Source organism: Stenella coeruleoalba, assembly GCF_951394435.1.
Source record: "Stenella coeruleoalba genome assembly, chromosome: 13".
NCBI classification, from domain to species: Eukaryota; Metazoa; Chordata; class Mammalia; order Artiodactyla; family Delphinidae; genus Stenella; species Stenella coeruleoalba.
In genome coordinates this window covers 11884335-11902666 of record NC_137159.1, presented here as the reverse complement: position 1 = coordinate 11902666, position 18332 = coordinate 11884335, and the positions used below count along the sequence as shown (strand labels likewise).

At 39.2% G+C, this 18332-nt stretch overlaps 1 protein-coding gene across 6 annotated transcripts in view; it reads right to left on the bottom strand.

The window, feature by feature from the left end:
* TMEM87B (transmembrane protein 87B) overlaps positions 1-18332 on the bottom strand; it is a 61423-nt gene that overhangs the window by 6656 nt on the left and 36435 nt on the right. The window contains exons 16-19 of one of the 6 annotated variants that reach the window (XM_079940203.1): positions 15760-15833; positions 13379-13431; positions 8131-8161; positions 2839-5154 (exon numbers count right to left, since the gene is read on the bottom strand). In XM_079940203.1, coding sequence (XP_079796329.1) covers positions 5008-5154; positions 8131-8161; positions 13379-13431; positions 15760-15833 — 305 coding nt within the window. In that variant the 3' untranslated portion in view covers positions 2839-5007. The other 5 variants (XM_079940205.1, XM_079940206.1, XM_079940202.1 and 2 more) reach the window with 5 other exon arrangements.

Genomic DNA, 18332 nt, shown 5'->3' with positions numbered 1-18332 from the left:
AGCTAGCTATTTTATGCATGGTACATATATACAATGGAATATTACTCAGCCATAAAAAGGAATGCAATTGGGTCATTTGTAGAGATGTGGATGGACCTAGAGTCTGTCATACAGAGTGAAGTAAGCCAGAAAGAGAAAAACAAATATCGTATATTAACACATATATGTGGAATCTAGAAAAATGGTACAGATGAACCTATTTGCAGGGCAGGAATAGAAAGGGAGACATAGAGAACAGACATGTGGACACAGGGAAGGGAGGGGAAGGTGGGGCGAACTGGGAGATTAGGATTGACATATATACACCACCACGGGTAACTTCATTTTAATGCACGTAAAGAAACCTTAGAATGTGTTTGAATTTCGTATGGAGTTTGTTTCAACTGAGTCTCAGTAGCATCTACCACAATCATTGTTCCTTTTTTTTTTTTAACTGTTGCATTTTTTTTTATACTAACCTTATCTGTCTTGGGAAGGCCTGTACACCAGGCACTTTATTTTATTTATTTATTTATTTATTTTTGGCTGCGTTGGGACTTTGTTGCTGCACATGGGCTTTCTCTAGTTGTGGTGAGCGGGGCTACTCTTCGTGCACGGGCTTCTCACTGTGGTGGCTTCTCTTGTTGTGGAGCACGGGCTGTAGGCACACGGGCTTCAGTAGTTGTGGCACGTGGGCTCAGTAGTTGTGGCTTGAGGGCTCTAGAACGCAGGCTCAGTAGTTGTGGCGCACGGGCTTAGTTGCTCCGTGGCATGTGGGATCTTCCCGGACCAGGGCTCAAACCTGCGTCCCCTGCATTGGCAGGCGGATTCTTAACCACTGCGCCACGAGGGAAGTCCGCACCAGGCACTTTAGATACAATCTCTTAATCCTCTAACAAGCAATCACATGTTTGTGAAATGAAATTTCCCTTCTCCCCAGGACTTTGAGGACAACCCTTCAAGGACACTTCTCACCCATAGCTGGTATTGTACCAGTTTTGTCACTGGTCAGGAGGGTGACCTTGGGTAAGTTATTTAACCGCCCTGTCTCAGTTTCTTATCTATAAAGTGGGTATACCTCCCTCATTGTCTACTATGAGACCACAATGGTCAACAAAGCCTGGCACTCTCCAGCACTCCCAACACTCCCTGAACTGTCATCACAGTCATGACAACAGACCCTACTTTTCCTCTGGGACTACCCATCCTGACCACCCCCCAAGGCTGGGAGAATTCCCATGAAGAAAATTCTCCACGTCCCATCTACTTAGGGCCAGATGGGTTTTACTAATTAATGGACTCAGCTGTGATCTGAGAACACATTTGTTTCTAAAGTTTCTGATATCATACAGCCTAGTTATGGCCCTTTAACATATTTATTTCTCAATATGTTGACCTTAGAAAATTGGAAAAACATAGGTTTGGAAGTCTCCCCTAGGCCAGTGACCCCAAATAACCTGTGGCAGAAGCCTTGGTTGTCCACCAAAATCCTTACTCTCCTTTCACAGTTAGAATAGCAGGCAGGGATACGGCCCGTGCCATTTCCCAGTCCAGCTGGCAGTTCGGTGTGGCCACGTGACTGAGTTTTGCTAATGGAATAGGCTAAGAAGTGATGGGCACCACTTCCAGGTCTAGCCCTGCAAAATCCCCAGGCTGGAGCAACTCTCCCCTTCTGCTGGCTGGATGCAGATGACAGGCCCCAGGAGACGTGGGCCCACAGGATGAAAATAAACCTTGGGCCCCTGAGGGACATGTGATTGCTTGTTAGAGGATTAAGATACCGTATCTAAAGTGCCTGGCACAGACTTCCCTGGTGGCGCAGCGGTTAAGAATCTGCCTGCCAATGTAGGGGGCACAGGTTCGAGCCCTGGTCCGGGAAGATCCCACATGCCCTGCTCACCTCTACACCTATCCTAGCACAGTTACAAGGTCAAGAAATAAACTTCTTTGTCTTAATCTACTGAAATATGATTGAATTGTTATTTATTATTAATTACAGCCTAGCTGAACCTGAACATTCATCCTGAGTGCCACTGTGATGTGTTTTCACTCAGTCCTTTCCCTACTTTGTGTTTACATAGATGAGTTCACATGTGACTTTGTATTATATTTCTTACAAGTACGTTTCTACGTTGTCATATATTCTTCATAATTTAATGGTTGCAGAGTATTCCATAAAGTAGCTGGTAAACCATAATTCACTTAACCATTCTACTGTTGATATTTAGTTTGCTTCTTGTTTTTTCTCTACTTTAAATAATGCTATAATAAACATTTTTGTGCAGAAGCCTGATTCTATATTTTGAATCATTTTTAAAAACGTCACCAGAACTGGTATTATTCAAAGGTTATGAACTGGTATTATTCAAAGGTTATGAAAAGGTTGAACTTCTTTTCACAAAGACTGAACTAGTTACACTACCATCACTAATGATGTGCTCATTCCATCAGACATTAAAAGCAAAGTAGTTTTACAAATACTTAAGAGCATAAACATATCAACTTGATTTTTTAAAATTTCCCCTTTTATTTTGCATTTCTTTGATCACTACTGAGATTGAACACTTCTTCATGTTTGTTAATTAGTGGTACCTCGTCTTTCGAGAATTTTTGTTTATGTCCTGCCATCTACTGGAGTCTACATTTCCTGTAGATTTAAGTAATCTTAGCACTCATAAATCCTATCAAGAATGGATGATACTTCCCTGGTGGCGCAGTGGTTAAGAATCCACCTGCCAATGCAGGGGACACGGGTTCGAGCCCCGGTCCGGGAAGATCCCACATGCCGTGGAGCAACTAAGCCTGTACGCCACAACTACTGAGCCTGTGCTCTAGAGCCCGCGAGCCACAACTATTGAGCCCATGCGCTACAACTACTGAAGCCCGCGCACCTAGAGCCCATGCTCCGCAATGAGAGAAGCCGCCGCAATGAGAAGCCTGTGCATCGCAACAAAGAGTAGCCCCCGCTCGCCGCAACTAGAGAAAGCCTGTGCGCAGCAACGAAAACCCAACACTGCCAAAAATAAAAAAAAAAAGAATGATCATCCAAAATTTCAGAAAGCATTTTATTGTCAGAACAAATATTAAGGCACAAAAATACATCAGTTTTTTCAAACAAAAATCTTTGAAATAGTTTTGTCCTACATTCAGAGCAGCTTCTTCCAAATAATACAATAATTTAACCTTTTAAATAAAAATATATAACTTCTTAAGCCCCTTTCTTCCCAAATACATGTTTTCCTAGTTCTAAAGAAGTTTCTTATTGAGCTCCTGTGTTATAATGTACATTTCCTTAAATCTAGTTTTGTCACTTATATACATTCGCTATGTAATTTAGTACTTTAACCAACATGTTAAACTTCTTTCTTATAAGGCATGGTGTTTTGTATTGCTTATCACATGCTGTTGATCATACAAAGACACAAGTACCAAAACTAGGGACTTATAAATCTAGCATAATACGTCTCATAAACCAGTCCTGTACGGCCTAGTGCAATAGACTCAAATCCCTTTTGAAAAAAGGATATAAAAATCGTTTTATACTTTCATGTACATGTATATCTTTTATACTTTCAGTCTTCACATTACAGTAGTGCAAATATAATATACTGCCGTAGAGGGGGAAAGTCAGTACTCTCTGCAGGATATGTGAAAGATTTTAAATATTATTTTCTTTACAGGAAAAGTAAAAAGTATGGGAGCATCATCTCTTGGGCTTAAAAAATTCACATATTCATCTATTTTTCCTTATTTTTTGAAATAAACTAACTTAAAGCTCCACTAAAGCAGATACTAATACTAATCTAACTCAAATCATGAAAATTCCCTTTTAAGCAGATTTCATACTTCACGTAAACCTAACATGAACTGCATAATAAAAACACTTAAGCATTTTGCCTAGGAACACATAAAACCGGACTCTTATTCTCAGATCCCTGCATTAACAGGGAAACCCATCCTGATGGCATCCTAAGAATAAAATGATGTGACAGCCTCAAAGACCCTGATGCCCAGTTTCTGGAAACTTTGTGCAGAAGCGGGGATGACGAGCTGTACAGTGGCTCTGAGTGTGACTTCTCCCTGGGGTCCTTCATCAGAACTATGGCTACAGCCCCAGGGAGCCCCTCCTGTGCACACGAGGGGGCCGAGAAGGCCCTCTGTAGGAACACTCGCTTCAGCTCACGAGTCACCAACAAACACAACTGCCACTGAAGGTGACAGACACAGTATACGCCGCTTGAAAAACATTTCTGATGAGGTTATCAGGAGAAAATACTGCTTTCTGTGATTTGGAGAAAAGTCTGCATTTCGCTGTGCACCTGAGCCATACCGGCAGCATCATTTTTCTTGCCAGCTGCAGGCAGAAGTGTTTTTATAAACACTATCAAGGTTATGTGAGAAGCATTTTCCCTTATTACTACACAGTTACCATCAACTCCCCACTCGCACTCCACAACATCTGCAGCTGGAAACCCAGGATTCTACATTTCAAAATTCAACTAGAGCCCTATGAGTTGGGGATCAATCTGCTTCAAAATCTGGGGACTGGTGTTAGACACAAATGTTAGGAACAAGAAGGCACTGGTCAGCTCTGAAACAACTGGGCTGAGGGTAAAATACACCAAAACCAGAATGGACATAAATGCTGGGAAAGATGGTAGGTGGGAGCCCATTATTGTGGCAGAAACGGAAATAAGGAAGGGAACCCACACTGTTAGATGTTCTTTCCTTGGGAAGGATGTCCCAAACCTTTCTCAGTACAACACAGTCAATAGTTACTACTGCAAATAAATTTGAAAGTATCTTTCAAGAGGCATTACTACTAGAAAGTTTTTTTTTTTTTTTAAAGAAGATGTTGCGGGTAGGAGTTTATTAATTTAGTTATTTATTTTGCTGTGTTGCGTCTTCGTTTCTGTGCAAGGGCTTTCTCTAGTTGTGGCAAGCGGGGGCCACTCTTCATCGCGGTGCGCAGGCCTCTCACTATCGCGGCCTCTCTTGTTGTGGAGCACAGGCTCCAGACGCACAGGCTCAGTAGTTGTGGCTCACGGGCCTAGTTGCTCCGCGGCATGTGGGATCCTCCTGGGCCAGGGCTCGAACCCATGTCACCTGCATTAGCAGGCAGACTCTCAACCACTGCGTCACCAGGGAAGCCCTAGAAAGCTTTTTTACTAACTCCTATGAAATGAGAAAATGAGAAGCCAATTCATAACGCAGGCTTTTGAAAGAAATCATTTTGTTTTGTGGCTTCACAATGAAAAAAATCAATGAAAGGTTATGATTTAAGTGCTTGTACTGGTTAAGAATTTAATGCTTAATCAAAAACTCTGGTGGCTTCCCTGGTGGCGCAGTGGTTGGGAGTCCGCCTGCTGATGCAGGGGATGCGGGTTCGCGCCCCGGTCCGGGAGGATCCCACATGCCGCGGAGCGGCTGGGCCGTGAGCCATGGCCATTGGGCCTGCGCGTCCGGAGCCTGTGCTCCGCGGTGGGAGGGGCCGTGTACCGCAAAAAAAACCTCTGAAATCATCCTCAACTCACAAGGTTAGAACTCCTTCAAAGAAAGATATATAGGATTCTAACTTTAATTCCTATTCTAAATGTTCACTAGGCTGTATCTTTGGTCAGGAGAGCAGCAAAACATTCACCATTTTCATCATACTATATTCAACTGCTTTTCAAGTTTAGAACGTTCTGCATTAAAAAAATTTTTTTTTTAAATTTCAAATTACACATTACATATATAATGTAACAAAATAATGTATAAAACATGGTTTAAGGTTAAAAAATTAGTTACAAGATTAATAGTGATGTACTATGCAGTTAAATATATAGTTTTTTATGAAACCAAATATGCTAGGATTACATAGAAGGTTCTAGTTTCCTCAAGGTTCACTGGTATGAGCCTCCCAGCTCGCCAGGGAGGAAGTGCTCTGGTGGAGCCATGTGGCCAGGGGACCCCACCTGCCCCAGGCATTCAGCAGCAGCACACAGATATCTGGCCTGAGGGAGGGGACAGCGGCAGAGCAGATCTTTGGAAGTAACCTGTCTCCATGTACTGTGCTCCCCTGAGCTCAGACAGAAAAGACCAATGCTATGATTTGATGTGTGTGGTGATAATTACACACAAGGGCTTTGTGCAGATGTGCATACACACACACACACACACACACACAGAGCAAACCTAACCATATAAACATCCTTATGTTCCAACCTTAACCAAGTTCTACTTCTTATCAAATTGCTTCAGCATGAAAATCAAAGAGAATTATTATTGCATCTAGTAACTATAAACCCAAGAGGTGGAGACATTGCTTTACCACACCTCAGAAGAATCACATCACTTGAATCAAACAAAGGTCAGTGGAAGAACAGTAGGAGTGTTCATGTAAAAAAGTTGTCTTAGGGCTTCCCTGGTGGCGCAGCGGTTGAGAGTCCGCTTGCCGATGCAGGGGACACGGGTTCGTGCCCCGGTCCGGGAAGATCCCACATGCCACGGAGCAGCTAGGCCCGTGAGCCATGGCCGCTGAGCCTGCGCGTCCGGAGCCTGTGCTCCGCAACGGGAGAGGCCACAGCGGTGAGAGGCCCGTGTACCGCAAAAAAAAAAAAAAAAAAAAAAAGGTGTTTTAAATTGTCATATTTCCCAGGAAAAAAAAAAAGAGAACCCAAACCCACACGCCTGCCACCCATCAGCTAAGGGCATTTGGGCACCTATCTATAATACTTCTCTCAGGTCATTGCCAAGTCTAGGCAATTTAATGGACATTAAACTGGCATTCAAGAGTCAGCTTAATAAGGGTTGCAGAACCCTCCCACCATCTGAATTCTTAGTTTTAGTACACAGATTTCCAAGATCATGCAATAAAAACTTATTGTACTGTATCAAAACAGAGTTCTCTTTTAGTCTTGAGGAAGTCCTTCACTGTTATGTAAGCTTCATTTATGTGGGTTCCAATCACATTATTTTTTCTGAAGAGAACATTTTTTCTGCCATTTCAGATCTGGTCATAATTTCCTTAAAAAAAAAAGGGAAGTTATTCATCAAAATGTCGATGCTCCTTCCAGGTCCTAACAGAATTCTCTATAGCGTCTCTACGAAGTAGTCACGATTTTGTGGGGTACATACACGCCACGATACACACAGAAATATTAGATATGGAAAATGAAAACCATATAATCCAGACTTCCAGTAATGGAGTGTAATCAATTATCTGTTCAGCTCAGAAAACTGTAACATTTCTAATTCAGAATCACCAGTGTGAGGCAGGGACAGAGCTAAAATGGATTTCTTAGGCATAGAGCTCATCTAGGGATTTGCCTGACTCTACTACTTTAGGTATTTTTGAAATTACAAATCAATTATTTATCAAATGAATACTACAAATGCCCTTTTAAAAGTAATTCCAGGGTATATCTTTCCATAGAGTTATAAATCCTGGAGTTCAATGGTTTTGTAGCAAGGTGCGTATATATGGCAGCCTGCTCAAGACTTCCCATCCCACTGTGGCCAAATCCCCGCGCCGATGCCAGTCTTCTTCCTGACCTTTCAATGAACAGAGCTGTAGCTTCTCTCATATTCTACAGCCACCACGTAAGTTACTCCTGAGCTACCGCTCATTTCCCGCTACTCTTCCTCTGGATAAACTGGTGGTCTCCACGTCCATCCTTTAATCCTTGCACTTCAGACGTCTTCCTGTCCTGGGCCACCCTGCAGTGTCCAGATGATCTATAACTCATTTTTTCCCCCCAAAAACCTTCCTAAATCCACATGATCTATTCACATTTCCTACCTAGCAAATGTAACTCAGTTAGAAACTTTATTTAATACCCCAGGAAAATATCTACAAACATAAGAGATTGATTTAGACAAACCGCCACCTTGAAGTCTTCTAAACACTTACATCTTAAGATGTTAGAAAATCATAGACTCAAAACCTCCTGGAAGGATTCTTCCCTCCTTTCACACCAATAAGCATTTATCTTGCTCCTGTTTTAAATGAGGAGCCAGTTCCTTAAAACTTTACCCACAACTCAACGCCGTCTTTCCATCTGCTCAATTTGTAATCATTTGCAAAAGTAACTTTCAGAGCTTCTTTTGAAATACATTTCTACCTTGTGAAAATAACAGCTCCAAGACATAAGCAAAAATATATTTTACCTCATCTGAATCCACTAATACTGGAAGAACTCTGAAATAAAAGAAAAAAAAAGTTGACAATGTTATTAAAAGGCAGTGTGTCTACAAGGCTGAATATAGCATATCCTGTGATCCACCAAGTCTCACTCCTGGAAGACAGAGTCAACAGAAGTGAGTACCTAGTGTTGCCAACAGACACGGAGAAGAATATTCATAGCAGTGTTGCTCTTAACAGGCCCCAAATAGGTAAACTGGAGTACTATACAGCCCCCCAAAGAGGTATAAACTATTGAGGGATCAAATTTTAAAAACTGACACAAGTAATCTACAGTTACAGACATGAGCACAGCAGTAGCTTTGGGGTCATGATTTGGGAGGAAAACAAGAAGATGGTTTTTAGGGTATTAGTGATGTTCCAGTTTGGTTTTTTCGTTTTTTTTTTTTTTGCCGTATGCGGGCCTCTCACTGTCGTGGCCTCTCCCATTGCGGAGCACAGGCCCCGGACACGCAGGCTCAGCGGCCACGGCTCATGGACCCAGCCGCTCCGCGGCATGTGGGATCCTCCCAGACCGGGGCACGAACCCGTGTCCCCTGCATCGGCAAGCGGACTCTCAACCACTGCACCACCAGGGAAGCCCATGTTCCAGTTTTTGATCTGGGTATCTGGGTGCAGGTTACATGAGTATGCTTATATTAAAAATTTACTGAGCTATCTACTTATTTAGAATTTGTGCACTTTCCAGAATGGGTGCTATACTTCAAAACTTTCAGTTAAAAAATTAGCTGATATATGAAAATAATTATAACTTCAAAGTGGAAACAACAACAAAAATCAGCAATTCTAGAGGCTAGTATGTTGGAAGAACATCAAGGACTAAACCATGATGAATGAATAATTCCAAACACAGTGGGCATCCAATTATATCTTTGTTTTTTAAGCCCCTGGTTATTGTTTACTTTGAATAGTTGGACAAATATCTTGACTAGTGATGTGCTATCTAATTTGAAAACCCACATGTCATGTACTTTTGTGAGAACTTAAGAGGGATGAATAGGCTTGACTGTAGTCATCATTTCACTACGTACATATATATCAAATTATCATGTTGTACATCTTAAATAAACACAAATTTAATTAAAAGATATACCTATTTTTAAAAAGATGGATGAGTAAACATATTATGAAAGGTGGTATTTATGGTATCAAGTATTTGTTTAATCCTATGTCATTGTTACCATTGACTGGACATAAACCAGTGAAGGATACTGAAGAGAGAAAAAGTTATGCAACAGAACCTTTACTCGGGAAAGATTATATGGATAAAAAGACAAATGTAGAGCTTCGATGTGCAATGGAGCACTGAGAGGGAGAGCCCAAAGGGTCTGCATGCCAAGGTCACAACATGAAAGTCACATCAACGCACAGTCCAGAGGATGCTACTAAGAGTGCAGCCCATGGTGGAGACAGAAGAAAGAGAAGTCGGGGCCTCGCTAGATGTGAGGAAGGAGCCAACTTATATGGCTTGGAATAATATTAAGGGAAATCCAGACTGCTTTAGGGAAAGATGATCCAGAACCTTGGGAGCCCAGAAGACAGCCCATTGAGTGCTTAGCACCTCGTTTAGAGATAAACACTGCAATCTCCAAAATGGTTCCTTTTGTGAGGTAAATGACTATTTAAAACTTATTAAGATGGACTCAGTGCATTGAAGAGGAAGGAGAACTATGCTAAGCTGGTCTTTTTGGTTTATCAGAGACACAGAAAAGCCATAATGAATACCATACGAATATCACATAACACACTAGATCATATGGTTATTCATGATCTGTTTAAATTGTCCTATGGCTTGCAAAAGTTTTGGTCCACTTCTATTGATGTATAAAGAAGTGTTTACCTGTACATGAAGTCCGGTTTCTAAACTTGCCACGTAAATTGCACATGAATTTTGGGTAGCATTGTGCTAAACTTCTTGTGTTTTAAGTTTTCAGAATGGACACACAGGTTCCTAAGAACCTAAAATGCTGGAAGCTATCTTGGATTGTACAATTCTACTCATTTCACATAAATGGTTCATGAGAACATAAAAGAAGACATTTTGCTCTTTTATATTCCAGAGGAATTTTTGTAATCAGGCAGACATTCTACTTACAGAAAGAAATCGTAGAGACTAATGACTCTCTAAGACATAAGGAGAACTGCCCAGGAGCCTTATTGCTTTCCACCAAGAAGTGGTGGCATAGTATGGGGTTAGTCTACTCAGGTGATTTCCTTCTAAAGTACTCAGTAGTGAATTTCCAAATCTGGAAGATAACGGTTGCCACCTAATCTGAATCTCTCCACACACCCTTGCTCAAAATTCCATGAAGTCCCTAAGGATTGCAAACAAAACCACACACAACTCACAGTCTTCGGCATAACCAGGAGAACACAGCAAATCTGAAATTATACGTAAACAGAGAAATAAATGCCAATACCAACAAATTCCCTGCTGTCACTGCAAGCTCATGGGTACTGAGAGTGGGGAAAGAGAGGTTTGAGAGACTCTGTGAAAAGTAGAGGGGAAGGAGAATTTAGACAAAGTATAGACAAACCTCTTCAAGAAAAATCAACACTAAGTTCCAAAATACTGACTGAAGGCCAGTGACTTGGTAGTTCACAGTATCTGCTACAGGGAAGGGGCTTAAATTGAGTGGAACCAAAAGTAGCAGTCTTGAACAATCATGGTTTTCAGGGGAGAACCAGATACATGGAGGAGTGGTACCCTCAGAGCTACGGCAGCACCATGAGTAAAAAGAAGGAAGTAGAAGGGGAAGATTAAAGATCTTGTAGAAATAAAAGAAAAATAAGACACCACCAACCTCCCTCTCTCCATACCTCCATCCCATCAACATTCTCCTTAAATAAAACTATAATTTATGCAACTGATGGAAGAAAGCACTCAGACTAGGAACTCTCACTACCAAATGCCTAGGAATAGGAAAAACAAACAAAACCAATTCCATATAATGGTGCAGGAAGAAAAAAAGAAGGAAAATGAAAATCAAAGTGTTTTACGGTAGAAGAAAGCTACAGCTATAACACAACACTGCAAATTAGATGAAATAAGTTAAAAAGAATATTTGGTGATATTAAAAACTACAATAAGAAATTTTAAAACCAAGAGCAAAAATGGATAAAAACAAAAGAGGAAGAAATTCAAAGAGTCCATTAAACTCTGGGAAAAAAAAAAGAAAAAATCATCCCAGCAATGAAGAAAAAAATTACAAGGCACCCAAGGCAGAACGAATTTAAATAAAAATGTAATATGTGGCAAGAAAACTACTAAGAAAATGAAAATGATATAAAGAAAGAAGTAAAAAGGATTACAGAGAAACTAGTAAAAAAAAAAAAGGAAGATAGCAGGTAAAGGTGGAAAGAAATCAGATGATTCCTCCCACAGAAACATTTATAAAACCTGGACAAAAATATTAAAAATAAGTAGTTAAAGGCACTGGAAAATGACCAAAGGGAGTGGGGATATGAATTCAAGTAGCTCAACAAATTCCAACAATACTCAAAAAGGAAACCACACCTAGGCACATCACACACACACTGTGGAAAGCCAAACGTAAAGAAAAAAATCTGAAAAGCGGCAAAAAAATGACACAGTACACACATGAGGACAATACAACTAAAAACTGACTTCTCTTCAAAACAATAGAAACCAGAAGATATTGGAGGGATGTGTTGGAAGAGCTCAAACAAAAGTCAATCAAGATTTTTATATCCAGCAAAACCATCCTTTGAACAGGAGGGCAAACAAATACACTTCACATAAATAAAACTGAAAGAATTAGTTTCTATCAGACCCATACTGTAAGAAACACTAAAGAAAGACCTACAGGAGAAGGTGATAACTCAGATATACAGGAAGGAAAAAAGAAATCATAAAGGCATGTGAAGGATATTTATACACCTATTTTCCTTTTATGACTATTAAAAGAAAGAAGTATAATAGTGTACTATTAGTTTCATAACGTAAAGGCAGTTCTTACCTCATATGAATCTGATATGTGTGAATTTCAGTTACCACAGTTTAATTAAACAACACCAGTCCCTCAACAAGATAGTTCAAATTTCAGTCACTCAAAAGCACAATGAGATACCACTTCACAGCCACTAAGAGATCTAAAATCAAAAGGTGAACAATTACAAGTGCTGACAAGGATGTGGAGAAATCGGAAACCTCATACATTACTGATAGGATTATAAAATGGTTCGGCTCTGGGAAAACTGCTTGGCACTTCCTCAAGATGTTCAACATACAGTTACTGTACGATCTAGCAATTCCACTTCTAGGTATATACCCAAGAGAAAAGAAAAACCCAAGAGAAGGAGACAGTCCTGAAGGCAGCCAAAAACAAAACAGAACAAAACCCAGGTAACATATGAAGGAAAGTACAGCAGACTTCTTTCTAAAACTATGACAGCTGGAAAACATTCAAGTGACAATCTTTGAAGTGCTGAAAGAAAAACAGTCAACTAGGAATTCTATAACCCAAATTCTATTTGGCTTCCCAAACAGCCAAAACAAAGACTTTTTCAGACAAATAAAACCTGACAGACTTATTACCAACGTACTTGCATGACCAGAAACATACAAGAAATTCTTCAGGCAAATGTGACATCATACTAGACAGAAACTATCTAAAAAGGAAGTAGATGGGAGCAGAGAAAGGAACAAACAACATGTGAAAACATCGTATTTGGCTATCCTGTTGTCTACCGTGGAAACAGCTATCTGGAATTTGTGTGTCATAAAGGACACTGATAAAGAAGAACCTGAAGAGCTCCAAGTTCCCGGAGGGGCTTCCTCTGCACTCTAGTTTTCCTATGCTCATGTTTTTCCTCCAAAAGCTTCCCCACCGTACATGGTATTGTGGTTACATGTGTTTAAAAAAAAAAAGTTTGAATTCTTCCATATTATAAAGTTAAAACAAAATGATTCTGATCCTGATAAACTTATATAAGAAAATGTTGGAGTTGGTTATAGGGCAGGAGTATTAATAGAGTTGTTGTACAGTGAAAAAGGAAGGAGAAAGACAGACCAAGGCAGGGCTGTGTTTTCTTTGCATTTCGATATGAAGTTAATCAGTCATATACTAGTGATAGGGGCCTATAAAAACATACAGAGGTGAGAGTTTTGAAAAGCACATAACAAAGCATGAAAATTATCCCTTTATACTACAGCCTAAATTTTAGATTCAAACTTTAGCAGAGGATATTTACACATCTGTGAATGAAGAGGGAATGTTTTCCTCCACCCACTTCAAATCTTCATCCTGTGGAAATAAATATTTACATATTAGCTTTTGCTTAATAATGCCTGAAAGCAGAATTTTTAAATAGCATGTATATATAATTTAAGCATTTAAATTCAAATGCATGACATTCTTTTCATTTCTACATAGCCTAAGAAGTTGACACTTATGCCACACGAAAATTATGCCAGTATTTTCTTAAACAGTCAAACGAACACTTGGATTTTGGATTTTTGTACTTCTCTGGTTTTGGTTAGATGCACAGGTGTTATTTTTCTGTCTTGAAAAACCACAGTAAAAATACAAAGAGTTGATTTATAAGATAGAAAACAGCAAGAATATTGACTTGTATTAATTTCTTGCTTCCAGCATTCAGTATGCCTCCTAATCTGTTCACTTTATGAGTTTATAATTTTTCAGCAGAAAAAGGTGATGGTACAGATATTCTAACCTTACAAAAGCCTATTTATTTCAGTCACTTGTGTTTAGTGCTCGTGTTTCTGTAGGAGAAAAGAAAAGCAGGTCAATTGGGGTATCTAAATTTTTTTTTCAACAGAAACTTGCTCACAGTTATCTCACTGGGAGTAAGAAAAATAAAAGGTATGTTGAATATTTTGGTTTATAATGTAAAATAAATCAAAATGGCTACATGGAATCCTCTGGTTCTACCATTAATTATATCTTGCTTACTTACAGAGAGAGAGAAAGCAACTGAGCCAGTACTAATAGGCACCCCAATTCTCTGAGTGAATCTTGGGTAGAAATGAGTCAATCAAGGAGAGACAAGGTCCCCGAGTTCTGATCAAGAGCTGACTACACGTGACTTCCCTGGTGGCACAGTGGTTGAGAGTCCGCCTGCCAATGCAGGGGACACGGGTTCGAGCCCTGGTCCGGGAAGATTCCACATGCCGCAGATCAACTAAGCCCGTGAGCCACAACTACAGAGCTTGTGCTCTAGGGCCCATGAGCCACAACTACTGAAGCCCGCATGCCTAGAGCCCATGCTCTGCAACAAGAGAAGTCACTGCAATGAGAAGCCCGTGCACCACAATGAAGAGTAGCCCCCGCTCACCACAACTAGAAAAAGCCCGCGCGCAGCAACGAAGACCCAACGCAGCCCAAAATAATTAAATTAATTAAAAAATAAAATAAAATAATTATCTAAAAAAAATAAGAGCTGGGCTTCCCGGTGGCACAGTGGTTGAGAGTCCGCCTGCCGATGCAGGGGACACGGGTTCGTGCCCCGGTCCAGGAGGATCCCACATGCCGCGGAGTGGCTAGGCCGGTGAGCCATGGCCGCTAAGCCTGCGCGTCTGGAGCCTGTGCTCCGCAACGGGAGAGGCCACAACAGTGAGAGGCCTGCGTACCGCAAAAAACAAAAAAAAAAAAACAAAAAAAACCAAAAAAATAAGAGCTGACTACACAGTTTAGAGAAATGAAAACATTTTCCCTTGCTATATGTGCAAATACTGAGCTTTAAAATAAACTGAAACATATCCCTAAAATAAGAGGAAAATCTCTTAGCAAGCTGAAACTTTAATAGTTCTAACATCAGATAATTAAAACTGTGGAACTTTTTAAAGTTTAGTTAAATTACCAAAGAACTACTCAAAGAACACATTTTAAAGAATTATTAATTACCAAAAATAAGGATTAGAGAATTTACCAAATCCAACAAATGAAACTGTTTCATACACCATCCATCCTGTCAGAACTTAGGTGCGTACATAAATTTTTACACCTTATTAACCGCAACATATGTAACTGTAAGAAAGCCAAATGTAAAACTGTATGGTAGGCATTTCCATTTTTAATTACTCTCATAATTACCACTTTTATGCATAAATAATATGCATAAAATATTTAAAAACTCATCTCTACCCAATATTTTAACGTTTTATTCAAGTTTACATGGTTTAAAAGTCCCTTTCCAACAGACAACAAATGTTATCTGAAATAGCTTCAAAAATCACATAAAAGTGCTGAAAAATTAACACAAACTTTCACTATAAGAAAGCGTCTCGATCTTTAATGTGCATGTGAATCACCTACGGAATTCTGTTAAAAAGCAGATTTAGATTCGGGACATCTGGTGTAGGCCTGAAATTCTGTGTTTCTAACAAGTTCCCAGGTGAGGTTTGTGCCGCTGGTCCAATGACAGCACATGAAAAGTGAGGGTTTACAGCAGTACGGTTGTCAGACTTAACTAGTATCACTACTTAGTAACATTTATTTTCATACCAAAAAAACTAGTAAAAAGTGTTCTCCTGAAGGTCCATGAATGTGACACTCATATAGAGTTCTAAAGTATTAAAGACTGAGATGCTATTAAATATATACTATACTCACAAAATTATCAGAAGTAGCAGGTTTAGCTGTTCCATTGGAAACCATTTTTGAGACTCTTAATTTTATTCCTTCAGCTGTAATGAGAAACATTATAGAAATTCATAAAATTATAAAATAATAATATTTTCCTTTGTAGCTTCACATTTAATAACCCTATAAAGAGAGTTAATAGTGGAAGCTTTGGGCTGGGTGCTGGCTTTAATATACCATTTGGAAATGTAGGAGGGACAGAAAAAGTTAAAAACGTCATAACTGTTTACAAAAACAACCAGGTTCTCAAGTTGCTAGTCTGAATTCCAGTTTTAGAGGAGTTTAAATGAACAAGCAAACATACATACATGCACACATTAGGTAGTTTCAGTACATTTTAAAGTTCATGGATTTAAAAATCTACAGGATTTACAATATATTTAAGAATAAAACACACCTTTGGCCATGCTTTCACTTCTCTAATGTATAAATTTTAAAAATGTGTTTATGGTATAAATAAAATAGGGAAGAAAAAGATTTTCCTTGTATTTGACCAAGGCTCTTCTTTATGCCAGCAGGTTTAGCAGAGGAGAGGTTAAGAGCATGAGTCCTGAAACTAGATGGCTTCACTTGGAATTCTGGCTCTATCTACGTAAACTCAGGCTAAGCAATCAACTTTCTGTGACTCAACGTCCCTGCCTGTAAAATGGAATAATAATAATGTCTACCTCAGAGAATTCTGATGAGCATTAAACAAATCAGCGTATATAAGGTACCTGAAACATAATCTCTATGTCCAATAAGTATTCACTTCTGTTACTACAATAATTTGCAAAAAGTGCTTCTCCATAAACTAGGACAGTTGGTACAATATGATGAGATCAAGTGCATAAGTGGATATAATGAGTGAAAATGAGGTTCCTCAATCTGAAAATGTTTCCATGGGGCGTCTGAAATCTCAACATTTGAGATCCTTCTCTTAAAGGTGTAATACACTGATTTTTTTTAACTGAAGTATAATATACAAAATAAAATACAAACTTTTAAGTGTACAGTCTGAAGAGATTTTTATCAACTCTTGTGTAACTACCATCCCAATCAAGACATTTAACATTTCTATCATCACAGAGGATTCTTTTTTTTTCATTTAATATTTTCTTTCTTTCTTTATTTAGGTCTTAGTTGTGGTATACAAACTCTCAGTTGCAGCATGTGGGATCTAGTTCCCTGACCAGGGATGGAACCCAGGCCCCCTGCATTGGGAGTGCAGAGTCTTAACCACTGTGCCACCAGGGAAGTCCCCACAAAGGGCTCTTTAAATTCCTTTCTGGTCAATCCCAACCCCACCAGAAGCAACTATTGCTTTGATTTACATAATCACCACAGTTTACTCCTGCCTGCTCTAGAACTTCTTATATAAAACCATAAGGACTCAATATTCATTGGATTTGACTACTTTCACTCAACATAAAGGTTTTGAGATTTATTCATGTTGTATAGTGTTGATTACTTTTGCTTCCCAAACAGTATTCCATTGTATAAGTATACCACTATTATTTTATCCATTCATCTGTTGACAGACATTTGGGCTATTTCAGTTTTGGACCATGAAGGATCAGGCTGCTATGAAAGTGCACACAGTGTCTTTCTGTGGACATCTGCTTTCATTTTCATTTTTGGATAAATATTTTGGAGTGGTATGGCTGGGCTATATGGTAGGTGTATGTTTAACTTTTTAAGATACTGTCAAACTGCTTTCTTAAAACTTCTTATGACTTCTTCCATAATGTATGAGCGATCCAGCTGTTCTACATCCTCTTCCGCGTTTCACGCTGCCAGTCTTTTAAATTTTAACCATGCTAGTGGATACATGGTAGCATTTCACTCTGGTTTTAATTTGCGTTTCCCTGACGACCAGTATTATCGAGCACCTTTTCATGTGCGTACTGGCCTTTCCTTTGTCTTCTTTGGTGAAGTGTCTATTTAAGTATTCCATTTTTTTTTAAACAAATTGAGTTATCTTTTATTGATCTGTAGGAATTCTTATATTCTGGATACAAGTTCTTTGTCAGATATATGTATTGAGAAGGTTTCATCCCAGTCTAGGGCTGGCCTTTTCACTTTCTTGTTTCTCTTGATGAACGTAAGTTTTTAACTTTGGTGATGGCTAATTTACCAACCTTTTTATTTTACGGTAACTGCTTTTTGTGTCCTAAGAAACTGCCTAACCCAAGGTCATGAAGATATCTTCCTGTTTTCTGCTAGAAGAGTTATCGTTTAATCTTTTACATCTAGGTCTGTGATCTCTCTTGAATTAATTATAGGTGATATTCACGGCAGGAGTCTAGGTGATTTCCCCCCATGTGTTTATCTAGTTGTTCCGCACTCTTTGTTGAAAATACTATATTTTCCTCATATAAAGCCTTGCTGCCTTTGTCAAAAATCAATTGACAAATGAGGTTTCCAATTTGGAAATTTGGAATTTATAATTTAAATATTATATCTCTTTTAAAAACAAAAGCTTTAGAGACCTCCTATTACATTGGAATCAATCTGGTGCTAGTAAGAGTACATTCTTTGAAGTGTTATTGCATTGATAAAAT